Below are 17,042 nucleotides of genomic sequence, written 5' to 3' on the forward strand. Positions count from 1 at the left end.
TGAAACCGACTCACACTTGGCCATTTTCAGATTTTTCCCTTTACCTTGACACAAAGACCTACCTCCATGCCAAATTTCAAGTCAATATGACCATTGGAAGTGGTCTAGGTTTTTGATGAGTGAGTCAGTCAGTGAGTGTATAGTAAAAATCGCGATTTTCTGACGTCAATATCTCAAAACCTACAATAGGTATGTTAATGAAATTTTGTATTTTAGTTAAGTGGGGGGGTCTCAACAGATACTAGAAATTTGATTTGCGTAAATGAAATAGATTTTGAGTTATAGGGGGGTCGAATTTGGCCCGAAATGGTTCGTGTAATATAACCCACGGCCGGTGTGTCGCTTTTTTTGCTCGAACTTGGCGGACACACTGCCGTGTGTCTAGATAACTTATAACTCTGAAACAGTGCATCTCTCCAACAGAGAAAAAATGTTTCAAATCAATTAAGTCGTTTCGGAGCCTTCAGGCTACAAACAAACAAAAAACCCTCTTTATTATATTGGTACAGATAAGGAGAGCATTTACTTAACAATTTTGACGTCAAAGAAATATAATATTTTTAGAAGAAGGAACATACTCATCTCTGACACTGTTAAAGTAGGCTTGACCTAAACAAGCATATTGGCTATAATGTCCTTCAAAAAGATGAGTAGCACTTGAGAACAGAGCATTATGCGAAAGTAGGACGGTACCTATTCACTGTGTGTGCTTTACACAAACAAACTGACACTCCACTCTAGTATAAAGATTAGGTGAAGGAACTTGGAGGAGTTACTTAGGGAGACTTGCACAACGATAACCAGCCGTATAATTGCTACTTGGACTTTTTTTATGGGAAATCAAAACAAACGCCCAACAATCTCCCGCTGTGGGTGCAGCGTGAGGGAGTGTCAGACTCTTACTGACCAAAATCATGTTCCTTCTTAAGACCTTTATGTACCACGAGAGCGGTAACTGTTTCGAACAATCCCGCAGCCCCGGAAATATCAAAATCTTTACAGTATTGAAAAATAAACTTTTCTCAAAATTCTATACTAGCCTTGGGAAACTACCTAATGATGGGATTGTCACTGCGATTTCTTTACCTGCTGCCTATCTTCGGTGGTGGAGTTCTGAAAATAGTTCGATTAGCGGTCATAGTTAAATGGTGTAAGTGGTGTAACCCACCGTAAGATGCTAAAATATAAGTTAATGGTTTGAAAATTTAACCTGGAAGTTTTTTTAACTAAACTGACGTCTATGCTGTTGGTGAACTTATGCCTCAGTCGCTGACCACACAAAGGACAGCATTTTCTATGCGCTCTTTACCTTATTATATTGTCCTGTGGTCACGATTCTCTGAGTCATTTACTTTGTTGCCACTTTCAGTCATTTGCTGTATGACCTTTTCTTCGAAGCTTAGTTACTTTTTCAATATTTCTTTAAGGCGTTTTTTATTGTGGAAAAAGGCACTTATAAGGTAATAAAGGCAAATATATGAAATAAAAATGCATTTTTCTAAGTTTGTATGTACTTTCTAGGTGTATGATATTTCTAGTTAGGTAACTCCACGTACTGTGATTTATTCAGTTTGTTAAACTGATGTATAAAATCTCATATGTTCAGTTTGTATATTTCATGTTAAGTTTATCTTTTAAAAATATTTATTCGCTCAATTTACTTACTCCCTACGTAGTCGACAAAATGCACAAAAAAGAAGTATATAAGCGCAGCTTTAAGTAAACTCCATTTATGTATTCAATATTTGCATACGCTGAATTTAGCTGGTAAACTCTAAACAAGTTTGAGCACAGCGTGTGTTGGCAAATAATGTCGTTAGTAAGTTAGAATATTATCGTGCACACACAACTTTTTAGTGGCAGGACTTTTATTTATAGCAAGTAGTGTAAGAAGTTGTAGCGACTTAGTGGTTAGAGCTATTGTCTCTTGTGTAGGTTCGATTCCAGATTAAAATTATAGTCACATAACATTTCTCGGTGAAAGTATAAATATGAAAGGAAAATCGTTGAGGAAACTTAGACCTAAAAATTTTGCAATCGCCAAAGTTGATGACAGCATACCTACTTTACTTGACTATGTCGAGACTAGACATAAGTACCTACCTACATATGTACAGTGGTCGTCATAGCAACCCTCAAACACCTATTAAATTTTCCCATCACAAAACCACGAAACCCTTGTTCAACTAACCTTTACTCATAATGAACAACATCACAACAATTTCCTTAACACACACACACAAACACACACATACGAAACAACAAACATAAGACGACAGTTTCAAAACAAAATACGTTCGCTAATGACGTCACGGGCCAGACGTACTTTTACGGCCTATAACGGCATTGGTATGGTAAACAATAATTCATTAACACTGCTAGCTCTCGACCCAAAAACTGGGAATAAGGTCGGTGGACAACCCTAAGTGCAGCCCCGAAATTAGCGTGATTTATAAACTGGAGCGAGCGTGGGTTACGCGTAAAAATGTTGCTTTAATGTACTTTATTCGGGTTAGGATAGGATGCGAAATGTATTAATTGTTGTCTGATAGCAAATGTTATTAAGGAGTTGCCCAGGTAGCTGCATTGAGGATTGACTGTTGGTCCTATAGTGCACTGATTAACTCCTATAGTGCATAAAACTGAGTGCCGACTACATCCTAGTAGAAAAAACGGCTAATGATGTAGATAATGTGTTGACTGTCAGCACCCCATTCATTCATCCAAAGACAGTCTTGGTCTTTCAGAGCTTACCATTGCATCAGCCTACGTAACTTATTTTCCAACATTATACGGTATCATTTAGATGTAGTATATATATACCACACATATCAAAATTATTCTGTAGGCTCCTAATCTTTTTATTCCCCTCTCTATTATTTTTATTCATCACACCTTGTGGAATATTTTTATAAACTTCTTACTATGTAATTTCGTAAGTTTAAAAAAGTTTTGTAAATTCGAGGTGTTCAGGCTATAAAGGGGCGAATCCCTAATTCAAGGAGTAACTTGTCGTGTACTTTATACATAAATTATACGTAGTAGTTTGCAATGTTGTCACACCTTTGTAACTTGGGACCCGTTTTGTGTACTCGTGTTTACCGCCCTTATTATGAACTGCTCATAAAAATAATACAAAACTTTTTATACCAACACCCTTGAGAAAAATGTGTATTTACTGAGATAGAACTAAAATCACGTCCAAATCAAAGTAAAAAGAAAAATAACGAATGTAATAACTGATATTAATTAATAGTTATATAATTATTAGTTGGTGTTCCAAGATAGATAAGCAAATAGTTCACGCTTAATTTTTCTTTAATACTACCAAGAAGGTCAGATCATAAAGTTAACTAACCTCAATGACGAAACAAAAGCTCATTACTCGTAAGATATACTGGCTGTTTATGATCTATTCACCTACTTTACTCGCTAACAACTACTTGCATTAACCTAACTCGGTAATTACTAAATTAACAGCCTCTTCATAATGCTCCGAGAGAGTTGTCTAAGGTTATTATTAAGGGAAATTGTTAACCGAAAGACGGATAACACGGTCATTGACTAGTGATCTTTAGAGCCCTAATAAGGCTAATTCTTACGTAGTTACTTAGTTCAAGCCTTTTGACGATATAAAATCATTATTTAGTAACTAATATTGAACCAATAAACTTTTAAGACAATTACTGATTCATCCTGTAATGAATGATATAGGTATTGTTAAAGTTATAGATACACACCTAAATGTTAAAAGAGAATTAGTGCAGTATTGTATGATTTATTATGTAGGTGCTGGAATTAAATGCTTAAAGTTGATGTACCTTGACAGGCCCCACAATTGTTCTTAGCTTTAAGCCGAATGTAACACCTGAAAAAACTGTGTGAATATGAATGTTTCCATGTGCGTAATATTACGTGACATCAATATAACTTAATTCAGCTTACAGTTCGCTTATTTCACAGCCATAAAAGCAGAGACGATTACGATACAATGGGACCGTGATAATGTTTATGGGTATTCTGGGTCCAGTTGGCACACCCTACGCATTTTTCCCGTGCCTAATTGAAAACGGCTGTCTTTCCCCATTGCTATGCTCTGTTTCACTCCTAATTCGATGATCAGTATGCTCCTACTTATTAAAATGGCGTCGCGTCGGAATAATTTATTGTTTACGTAAATATTGGGTTTATGATGTTTATTTGTTGGGTAAGGTTGTATTATTTTAGAGCTTTTCATAGAAGCGTATCATTTTAGAGCTGTGAAAGTTCCTTTGTGGAACTTTTCTGTTTGAACCGTACGCTCGTTCTCTTTGAGTATACCGACCTTATTTAATGTTTACGTACTTAGTTTTATACTCTACGAAAGGTACACGAACCACATGAGTTACTACTGCATAAACAGTTGTATTAATGATGTAATTTTCCAACAATAAAATACAGATAAGTAAATGTAACATTCCATCTTTATAACAAAACTTACAGGCTGAAAACTTTTTGTGTAACGTCGACATATCATTCTAAGAAGTCATAAAAACATCCATTCATAGTGACATGCAAAATCAACTAAAAATAGCTGGTATTTAATTAAACGCACTTTGAACTTCTAATTAATACCTACTAGTCTAGATTTAGTCGTAAATACAAAGTAGGTACTATAATCTCATTATGAATAAAACTATGAGGAAAATGTTTCACTGACGTAAATACGGCAAATGTTACTTAATTGCGATTTATAACGATTGTCATGATGAAAAATGTTACTAAGAACTAAATATGTAGGTACAATATGTTAACACAAAAGGTAGATTTTTTAGGACCACTTCCAACTGTCTTGAAAAAAGGTGTACATTTTTAGGACCCCTTCTAACTGTATAAAACAATTTGAATACAGGAATATGGACAATACATATTTATTCGTCGAACCTGACCAGCGCTGAACACTCATTATTACCTAGTACTTGTCACAGACTAAAAAATAAGGGTAATAAAACCACAGCCGGACAAGTATTCTACCTATTCAGTATAGTACCCGTGGATACCAGTTTTTCCTCTACACAATTTCCTTTCCTGTGATTCGTAACCCGGCATTGTGTTGCTAATCTGTGGTTGTGGTTCTAAATTTCCCCACTTACATTTTCTATGAACATTTTTATTAAATGAAGGCAATAGAACTTTAAGTGCTACACTAAAATACTAACGAATACAGTGAATCAATTTTTTCCCACAATTCTAACGTTAAAGCGTTTCAAATTGAAACTATTTATTTATAATTATATAGAAGGTACGTAAAAATACTTACTAAAGATAGATTTATTAACTAAGGCTCGTGCCGCGTACTTACAGAGTAAAATTCTTACACCGTATTCTGAGAACCTTAATAAAATCATAATAATCTGCTCTTTCATTCATGTATTCTAATAACAGTTGTAAGATATGAAACTAGCGACATAATTAATTAATTAATTCGAAGAAACAGTTCCATGGCACAAACTAAAAGTCTTTGAACAAGGATTTTTTTATGGGGATGTCTCAAATTTTTAACTTCACAATAAAGTATTTCAGCATGTTTCATTAACAATCCACTTCTTTAGGTTAGTATATAGATGTAGATTATGGGGCAAATAATTTTCACCCGTTCAATATCTGAAACTGTTACTTACTGGGTTGATTAAACTTTCAGGTTTAAGTGAGTCTCCTTCTTAGAATAAAAAATAAAGAAAAAAGGCTCCTGAAGCCTGAAAGATGCGTGGTGGCATTGTAATAAGAAAAACACATTGGTAATGCAACCTATGTGTATTTATAACTACAATGACACTACTTTTAGCAGCTTAAAAACTTTTCATGATAATGATAATATCTATCAGCCTCGAATAAATGTAGACTAAACAAAAACTAAAATATTATAGGTCTCAGAATCCCAATCCTGGCACAAACGTGAATCTAAATGCTTGTGAATTCTGTTTGCAAGGAATAGAATTTAATCTACAGTGACTCAATAAACAAGTACAGAGTCCTATTTCTATTGTTTTATGGAAAATGTACAGAACAATATCTAAGTATTAGCTAACTGCAAACAAACATCAAAGATCACGAGTCTTCTTCCTAGAAATGAAAAATATTATAAAATGTTAACTTGTAAATAAACCATTTTGAAAAGTATAATATTAACAACTGTAGGTAAAAACGAAAACGGCGTGGTTTCATTTTCGAAAGCTTTGAATAAATTCTGCTCGTAATTTAGGGTTTAATAAAGAACAGTAAAAAAGTCTGAATCGTTTGGAAAAACCAGCGCGCAAAACGTTGAACTGGCCTGTGAAAAGTTTTTACAAACTCATTTCGTGCCAAAAGGGATCAAGTGTAATAACGATTAAGCTATTAATTGCTCTTCACCATCTGGTCGACACAGTCTGTTAAAACAATTAAACTCATACAAAAAACAAACAGTAATAAAATTACAGTCATAATAACTTTTTGTGTACAACATCCCTTTTTGTACAAAAAAACAATAAATTCATTTGTCCTATAATAACAATAAACAAAAGGCTTTTGCTCCAAACATTACAATATTATGATTCCTTAGAGTTACAGAAAGAAATAAAGAAAATTTTGTCCCCAAAAAAGATTTCATTTCGTGGAGGATTCTTGGATATACTTTGCGGGAATTAAACGGATCTTACACAAAAGTCTCGGTGATGACGTAACAAAGGTAAGAAAATTAATTTGGTCATTAATTAGAACAGTCAGTGTCTTTGACAAACTTTCTTTGTCACGAAATGTATTTGGTAATACGGAAAGTTAAACCTTGTCTTTTTCTGTTCCTTCGGAATTTGCGAGCGCAGTTAACAATTTTAGACGTCGTAGCGACTAAAATAGTTGTTAATGGTTAACATAATTTTCCCTAATCAAAAACACCGTGGTTAGGTCTTCAATTAATTGAAAAATACAAAATTTACCGGCCAGTAATTTCCCGCTGTTCACTTACATATACCTGTCGAATTATACTTCCTTTCCAATTGTATGTACTTTCACTCCAATTTAAACAAATATATCATTTTAATTGTCTACGTATTGTCTATATCTGTAAAATATTTCCTGTAAACCAATTGGCTTATTCTAAGATTCAATAACTACGCCTTTAACAAAGATGCTTTCAGCAACTCTAACTCATGAAGCGAGACTAATTAATCGAATAGAATTTATGACTGTCTTAATCCAATCACGTCTCATTTACTACAATACATATACATATAGATAAGAGTACCACAAACTGCAGACTAAACAGTCGGCCGACAATTGACAAACAATTTTTTGTAAGAAAATCTTGATACCAATCAATGTTGACAGTCAGTCTGATACCGATGCTTAATACCTGATCTTTGTAATGTGCGCACTACCATACATCTGCATACGGTTTCTGAGCCCAGACTGTCGGCCGACTAAAAGTTTGCAGTGTGCCACTCTCACAGTGTATAACATCAGTCTGTGAACACACTGGTTCCCGTTGAGCCAGGGTTGACAGGTTAAAAGCTTGTCGTAGGCGAACGTTTGAATAGATAGCGTGGGCTTCGACAGCCCTGTCAGCAACCCGTTCAAAAACATCCTCTGCGCCTTTATTAAACCCTTTTTGGAGCACGTAATTTATAATATTGTTCCAATCGAATTGTATTTCATTTGTTTTATAACCAATTTTTGCCTTTGATGTTTGGCATTTTGAACTTTATTGACATCCAGGTGCCTACATGGTGTCAGTAACATATCCAACACTTAGTTACAAATTAATTAATTTAAAAATGGTACGGTTTGAAAGTACCTACTGCGTATGCATCATACGATGCCAGCCCCGGATCTAGGGGGGGGCAAGCCGGGGCCCATGCCCCGGGCGGCAAATTCAGGGGGCGGCAAAATCAGGCGGCTGCGTGATTTTAAATCCTACATTACAGATTACCATAATAGTTACCTACAGGGCCGTCTTAACCTATGGTGCAGGGTGTGCGAATAACCCGGTCGCCTCGGTCTCAGGGGCGCCGCGGGGCGCCCCACCACCAGAAAATGTCGATGAAATTACACCCGTTTGATAAGGAAGTTCCACATTGTGTCATGATACTGACAAGCAAAGTTTCTAAAAAAGTCGCCTTCGCTTTGTTTAATTGATCATTTTGATTTGATTATTTTTCACTTTTTAACATCCTCCAACTAAGTGAAAAAATTCTCGCTCGCTACGCTCGCGACTAAATGACAATGTACGCGCTCTTTTTCTGATGGTTTATTATTTTTATTGACGCACCGAATCAACGAACACAAATAATGACACTCGCTCTAATCACGGTTTCTTTTTATTTGTACATAATTCCCAGTTATATTGTGAGTCTTCAAACAAATAACTAAAAAAATTCGCGCTCGCTTCGCTCGCGGCTACTTGTTGCTTGACAGTGTACTCAATCAGGTACTTTTGTGTCGTAGGCACAAAAAATTTCGCGCTCGCTTCGCTCGCAACTACTTGTTGCTTGACAATGTACTTAATCAGGTACCTTTGTGTCGTAGGCACAAAAAATTTCGCGCTCGCTTCGCTCGCGCAATATTATACAAACGTTCCTTTGTTAACTTCATAAGTCAAATCTACGCTGTCTTACCAAAAATAACTTTTTGTGTACATTAATCTGTCTCGACTCTCATTACTTAAACCTGGCCAACAGTTTGAGCCTACAATGATTTGAACACTTTTTTATAGTCATTTACCTACCAAAAAAGTTACAATCGTTGGTGAAAATAAACATAAGTAGGTAGGTAGGTAAGCGGGGCGGCATTTTTCAGTTTTTGCCCCGCCTAAAATTAATTGAAGATCCGGGGCTGTACGATGCGATGATATTGGAAAACCCGCGGTTAGGCCGTTATCGAAACAGATAATATATCGCTCACTGTTTGCTTCATTAAAATGGATTAAATGTAACAGACTGGCTATTGACAAAAAGTAGGTATAATAATTAGTTATATGGAAACGAGACTGTATAGTAAAACTTATAACCATAATGATTACTTAATTACTGTCGATATCAGGCGCAGGTTTATAATCTATCTCCCTTGTCTATTACAAAAACAAAAAACCAACTCTATTCACAACTTTGTAGTTCTAAGAAAAAGTAATTCAATCGAGTTTGAAGCCGGTAAGATTTATAAGTCCAGAAGGGATACCCTTCTGATTAAATTTCCTACTGTAGCGCTCATTTATTTGTAAAAGTAGTAGGAACTACGTAACATGACAAATTGAGTTTCAGACTTAACCTGCGTCACCTTTGAAATTTTCATGATGGGACCAACTGACATTAGTTCCAAGACATTTGTTTCCGACATCTTCTGGACGGCATGTTTTACCTAGGAAAGTATTTTTTTTCATCTTTATATAATTAAATTAAAGACAATACTCTTTAAGTGTATAAGAAGTACAGATAAAAGATTGAGAAGATCTATTATAGTATGTATATTAAACGTAGCTTTTCATAAGGTACTTAGGCGCTGGACTCTAACAGCTCTCAACTGACCCTATATTGAAATTGATAGATCCTTTATTATAGTAAACACCTAACAACTGCGATGAAGAAGACAAAATTGAAAAAGAACACCTAACTAAACATAAAAAAACTTCAAAACGAAAGTGTGTGAAAGTTTCTTTTATATTACGTTCCACAGCACTCCTAGCTGATATAACGACATTACAGATAAAATAGTGTAATGCACTGCAAAATGAAAACCGAAACAGAATTCTATTGGATTCAGCTACTTTACCCTCCCACATACGAGCGATATTACGTCAGATCTATATAAAAAGAAAATACTTGCAGTGTTATGAGTAGGATATTCTTTATCCAAACATGGAACATCCGACTATTCAATCGGATCCCAAATTTTACCTATTTTTTTATTAAACGGTTTTTTATTAAACGGTTTTATTTAGCTCACCCAGTTTGTTTTATTTATTCATTCTTGGGTCAAATTTAGTAATTCAAATTTCACCCTCTTCCTGTCAGCCGATTAATCTGAAATTTTGTATACACCTTTAATTCCGATGACAATACAATATAGTAATATCAATAACATTGTAAATCCAATATGGCCGCCGGCACAAAATGGCGGATAACGTAGATTTTATCAATCCCATCAATATGGGTATCAAATGAAAGGGCTCAACAAGCCGAATTCAATATACTATAAAAATTGAAATCCAAGATGGCGGCCGCTACAAAATGGCGGATAACGTAGATTTTATCAATCCCATCAATATGGGTATCAAATGAAAGGGCTCAACAAGCAGAATACAATATACTATAAAAAATTGGAATCCAAGATGGCGGCCGCTACAAAATGGCGGATAACGTAGGTTTTATCAATCCCATCAATATGGGTATCAAATGAAAGTTCTCAACCAGTAGAATACAATGTACTATATAAAATTAAAATCCAAGATGGCGGCCTCTACAAAATGGCGGATAACTTAGGTTTTATAAATCCCATCAACATGGGTATCAAATGAAAGGTCTCAACAAGTAGAATACAATTTACTATGCAAAATTGAAATCTAAGATGGCCGCCGCTACCAAATGGCTGATAACAATTTTTTATCAATCCCACCAATATGGGTATCAAATGAAAGGGCGTCACAAGTAGAAAACTGTCAGTAACTCCAGCGGGGCCCAACAGGGCCAAGGCCTGCCTGGGCTGCGAGATTGTTCGAAAGAGTTACCACGGCCCTGGTACATAAAAGGCCTACGACGGAACAAAACGGTTCTTAGTCAAGAGTCTGGCACTCCCTCACCGCTGCTGACCCACAGCAGGAGAGGTCATGTGATGATTTTTGGGGTCGTTAAAAAAAAAGTATCTGGAAGGGCTATGTATTGAGGAATTAGATTGTAATAAATTGTCAGGTAAGAGACCGTGTAATAATGATGCACTAAATGAATTAGATAGAATGAGGAATATTCGGTAGGCATTTTCATTAAATACTAAAACTAGAAAATAAAAATCGGTAAAAACTTTTAAGTTAAACGGTTTTATCTTATGTGCACTGAAAACTAGAAAATAAAAAATGTTACTTACCTGTCAACCTACGTAGGTGGTCCCGGTCATATTAGACTAAAATAAAACGTGGGGCCCTGTGAAATCCTACCTATGGCAAAGCATATCTTTATACTTTGGTAGATCATGAGCTACGGCTGATTATTGATTGTCAAAATCTCCAGTTACGATTATAGTAAGTCGATGCAATCCACACCTATTATACCTCTAGAAGAGAGTACTACAGCAATAGTTAATGGGCCCCACGTTTTTATTTTAGTCTAATATGACCGGGACCACCTACGTAGGTTGACAGGTAAGTAACAATTTTTTTATTTTCTAGTTTTCATTTACAACAATTAACTTAAGCAATAATATAATTTAAAAAATATATATTTCGGTAATTAAATTCATTTGATAATTTTCGATCGATATCACAGAGCTGACTGCTATCCAACACAACAACGTCACAAACTTTATGTTATAACTAAATCCTAAAACTCTCTAAGCATCCTCCTTCATCGTCACTGGGAGAAGGATTAGCTCGAGACACTATCAATAACTCAATGTCACCAGCACTCGCAATCCAGATTACCTTGTAAGTGGTTTGAAACTGGACACTGATCGCCGTCGATACATCTCAGCTTTGTACAAACTAGGCTTACCAGTGTACGGTACGAACAAAATGACGAGGTGTTATAAGGAAATGTCACTGAAAAATCTCTTGAGAAAGTAGCGTTGCCTAAATGCTAGTGTTTGGGCGACGAGTAACGTTACTGGCTACGCCCTCATACGCCTTTTTTTAGTCAGAAATCTCCGACAGATGTCACAAGTAATCCCAACGCCTCGTCAGTTCACTTCTAGCTGATTATTTTGGTCACGACTACCGTACGTATTTGACCTAAAAGACCTACCTATCGACCGATCTACCTGCCTATGCCATCTCCACACATTGTTCTTGCTCAATGGACTCGTACTCAGGAACGATACCTATACTCTACCTACAGTTCATATTTTTAGAGCACCCGTGTCGTAGCTCTCCTCGAAAATCAAAGTGTGTGTTGTAGGTAATGTGTCTTACGATATGTTGTAGTACGTGATAGACAACTGTTGGTGTGTTGAAAACTGCTATTGTGATGTTTGTTTTTTATTTTATCCTTGTTTACAGCAACGCCATTTAATACACTGAAGCATAATCGATGAAGTTAAAACATGAAAATATCTTGTTTTTAATTTGTAGTCAATCTCATTGCGAGTGTTAATTAAGTATATAAAAATATTAATACAATTGTGCTGTCACAGCTAAACTTTTGATTCATTCCGATTTATTAATGTCAGCGAATTCCGCTATTTTCAATTCCAAGTTTGAAACTCAATGTAGCCTATAGATAATTGGTGGTAGAACCTTCAAATTGAATATTCAATATGCTGAAATCCCAGTCTGAATATCTGCTATCTAAAATTTTGAACTATTATCCTCTTGAATATTTGAACAGTCATCAAGTTAGATTATGAAGCCAAATAGAAAAAAAAACATTTATATACAAAGTAGCTTCATAAATTACATTTCATTTTATCTTCAACGCGATAAGAAATAATGAAGGCGCTATACAATAAAGGAACGGAGAGCCACAGCGAGCCCCGTAGTCTCACGGACACAATCACCGACTCACAAAACAAACAGACCATTATCTCGTTTCGTAACTCTCATAACATTACATCTCTATTTACATTGAATTAATAATAAACGAATACTAATTTATCTGTGCAGATAGAGCGGCGAGCGACGAGATACCACCGCTTCCTGAGCAGCTGTGACCCTATAACCTCGCGCATCGACAAAATGCGTTATCACCGCACTACTACCAACTTATTGACCGGGACGAAGGTTCCTTATCAGTCGCACACGAAACCCGCCAACGTAAACATGAACATGAAATAGTGATGAGCTCAATTAACGCGAAACGCTTGTGGACGAATGATGTGTGTTAAATCTCTAAGATGGGTGACCTGCTGCCGAGTATACCGCGGAGTACGTTCGCGAGTGAGCTAGATGGAGGGAACTACAGCTGGGAGGGGGAGGGGGTGAAGGAGTACGGGTCTGACGCGGAGCTGGCAGCCGTCGAGCTGTTCCGTGACTACCCGGAGCCGCTGCTGCGCTTCGCCTCCGTTTGCTGTGTTCTCTTCATGCTGGTGGGCATCCCTGGCAACCTCATCACCATCGTTGCGCTTGCGAGGTGCAAGAAGGTTAGTATCCATGAAATGTTTCATTCAATCTTCTCTATGATTTAAAATGAATTTAAATGTTACCTTTGTGGTGGAAAGCATAACTTCCAAGTAGTGCCGAACGACTGCAACAAATCATGTTTCTTTTTATCAGGGCAGAATTTTTACGGTAAACTATTCATCAGATTTTTTTCTAACCAAACCAACGATTCAAGTCCTGATACTGTGCATTTAAATTCTTCAGTATCTTCGTAGTGTCCATATACCTAACTGGTGACCCAAGTTGAGGGATATCGTTGGCCGAAAATACCGAAAAAGCGAAAAGCATTTTAACGATTGCGACAGGTGAAAGGTCAGCATTATACTGATAACATGTCAGGGTCTGTGACAGAAGAGGGATGCGTAATTCACACGACAGTCAAACAGTATTCCTAAAAATCATTCTATGTTTGATGCTTTATGAAGATTAATATACTTAGGTAAATCAAAAACCGCTTATTTTTCAAAACTGAAGACGTTTTATAAATTATTTGGGGGCTAAACTGGAAAACCCTGGGTATTTTTTCCATTATGTGGCAGAGATTTCATTTTTCTTAAATTCTATTAAATAATTAAACACAAAATATATAACATTTTGGATAACTTATCAAGTACTTGCAAAGGAAAAATTGTGTATGAACGAAACTACAATACGTCATTGTTAAACAACCTTTTTTCCTTTTCATTCAAATTATTTGCCAGCTGAATAACAATATTTGTAAAATGTAAATATTTCTAAAACGGAATGCCCACGTTGAATCGATTATTCATCGAAATTAATTGATTGTACTGAGGCTAGGACACACTTAAATATCGTAAACATAAAGGTTGCCTAAAAATAGGGCTTTGTTTCAAAACTGTGCTAACTAATATTTGAAACATACTTATTATTTTTAAACTAAACAAACAAGCAAGCATGTTAAACAAATAGTTTATTCAAGTGTTCATATCATGACTAATTACACATTTATCATTATTTGAACAAGAAACGAGAAACAGTAAAAAAAACTATAATTTCTCTAACTAAACGTTATACCTATTTCTTAAACATAGATAAGATTTTAAGATGGCTGTGTATACATATAATTAGCTGAACTGTTATGATGGTCAGTAGTTTTAACTGACAGGAATAAACAAATAGCTATCTTCCTTATAAAGATAGCATAAAATCTTTTATAAACATTCTGCTCCAATATTTGTTCTTTTTGCTTTATTGTACACAAGATTACGTACTCACATTTTTACTCTATTTTTAAAGTCACTACATACACTCAGTTGTTTCTCAACTAGTTAGTATGAGGAACTCGTTGATACAAAGTCTAATCGGCTACCCCAGGTAACACGGTTGAGGAGGTCAGATAGGCAGTCACTACACTAAGTAAACAACAAACACTGGTACTCAGTTACATCCGGTTACACTGAATGCCAACCTCCGTTTTCTTAGTTGCGAAAAGCCTAGGAAGATGATAAGCAGACGATCATAAATAATTATGAAAAAAAACAACCGAGTCCATGATAAATAAAGTCTTGTTAGGATTTTTTTCTATTAACGTAAGGGCCTTTTATAATAATCTTCGACAAAATCCCTAGACGACATTATTACTTTCTATTTTTTTTTCTCTTCAGCGTCATAAAATTCATCCTTTTACCAATAACAAGCCACATTAAGTAAGTTACCTGTTTGTGATCGTCAAAGGCTATTCCTAATTCATCCGGGTATGGAAATTCATGCAGGTGAATCCGCGGCAATAGTCTACTAATTTATAAACATACTAGCCGTTTTCCCGCGGTTTCACCCACGTCCCGTGGGAGCTACTGCCCGCACCGGGATAAAATATAGCCTATGTTACTTGCATATTATATAGCTTTCTAATAGTGAAAGAATATTTAAAATCGGTCCAGTAGTTTTTGAGTTTATCCATTACAACCAAACAAACAAAGTTTTCCTCTTTATAATATTAGTATAGATATGTATTTATACTAAACGCACATTAAGTATTCTAATTTATATGCCGCACATAAGGTGTCTCATATATTAACTATTTAACTACAAACGATACATTTGACTACTATTGCATACTTCTCTCGTGATAACAGATAGTGACAACTGACAGTCACAGTTACGTATATACCCATTGACTAATTGTCTGCATTTGTTAAATAAACACTGATATAAATTACCGACAGTCAATGATAGTATCTGGCCGTTAATGTCTTTAGATGGACATTGGCCCTTTGCTAATAGAGCAGTTTATATGAGAAATCTTAACTAATATTATAGAGATTTTTTTTTTGTTTGTTTGTACTCCCAGAGTTTACAAACTACTGAGCCGATTTGAAACATTCTTTCACTGTTTGGAAGCTACATTAACCCCGAGTGACAAAAGCTATGTTTTATACGGATCCCTTTAAGTTATTGAATTAAGGGAACTGCGACTTTTTTATAAAACACCTTTTTATTCAATATTATTTAAATATATGTATATGAGATGTTACTAAGATCTTGTCCATTATATTAATGTTATCAAGCCGTGGTTCACACCGGAACCGCGTCGCGTGTGAGTATAATGTAAGACTAAGAAATATAAATGTGCACGTGCTTAATTTGTGTATGAATTATTCTGTCAGAGAACAACACGTGACTCTTAAAAAACCAAGTTTATAGCAAGGGAATTACTTTAATGTTATGCAATACCTCTTTTTATATGTATCTCAAAAAAACAAATTAAATAAACATAAAATCTAGCTTCTGCTTTATATTTCTGGTAAATTAAAATGCTTCATTACTAAAATCGTAACCTATAAATAGATTATAGCTGCAACTGAGCGAAAACGTAATTAATACGACATCCGATAAGAATGACAATAAGTGCAATGAAATATTGCACTCTTAGGGTAGGTCAGTGATCGCGACCTGCTCAGTAGGTATAAACTATAAATATACAGATTTAACTGCATTCAACAATACGATAAGATTACAAAAGTGAAATTCATTCATCAAACTTCTTACTCTACAGTTATAAAATTATTATTTAAGTCGATGAATTTTATGTGCTGTGAAACTGAATGACTTAACGTGAAAAGTTTTTGAAGTTTAGAACCACATTAAATTAATAATCAAGTCAAACACACCTGTTCCGTTCTGAAAGAGTGAATAAAATTCCAAAACTGTTTGATTAAAGTCAGTTTTCAATCAACACTTTTGATCAATTGAAATTAATAAGATATAAATATCTGGGGTCATATAAAGATTAAAAACGAACAAGCGGCAATCACTTTACAATATACATAGGTTTTTCACCACTCGTCCGTCGTCCAAAAACTAGCTAATGTAGTTTCAATGTTATATATCAGGAAAAAAAGTATAAATTATTATTGTTTTAGGTTCGCAACGCTACCGCTGTGTTCATAATGAACCTGTCATGCTCCGACCTCCTGTTCTGCTGCTTTAACCTGCCCCTCGCCGCCTCCACCTTCTGGAGACGGTCCTGGGCTCACGGCAGGATCCTTTGTCGAATGTTCCCACTGGCGAGGTACGCCCTCGTCGCCGTGTCGCTCTTCACCGTCCTAGCCATCACCATCAACCGATACGTCATGATCTCACACCCGCGCCTCTACCCCAAGTGAGTATACTCTAATAATACATTTGATGTAATCCTCACTTCTAATTAAACGTATCCCATATTACGTATCTTGTGGATTCATTCCGTACGAGGAAGTTAATTAAATCT

The 17,042-nt window shown here is 35.6% G+C and overlaps 1 protein-coding gene across 2 annotated transcripts in view; it reads left to right on the forward strand.

The window, feature by feature from the left end:
* Positions 1–17,042, forward strand: part of LOC110384506 (G-protein coupled receptor moody) — a 95,503-nt gene that overhangs the window by 76,904 nt on the left and 1,557 nt on the right. For both annotated transcript variants that reach the window (XM_021345813.3, XM_021345814.3), the window contains 2 exons: positions 12,818–13,293; positions 16,696–16,934. In XM_021345813.3, the coding sequence (XP_021201488.3) occupies positions 13,048–13,293; positions 16,696–16,934 (485 nt within the window). In that variant the 5' untranslated portion in view covers positions 12,818–13,047. The remainder of the gene's footprint in view (positions 1–12,817; positions 13,294–16,695; positions 16,935–17,042) is intronic.

Source organism: Helicoverpa armigera, chromosome 16, assembly GCF_030705265.1.
Source record: "Helicoverpa armigera isolate CAAS_96S chromosome 16, ASM3070526v1, whole genome shotgun sequence".
Taxonomy (NCBI): domain Eukaryota; kingdom Metazoa; phylum Arthropoda; class Insecta; order Lepidoptera; family Noctuidae; genus Helicoverpa; species Helicoverpa armigera.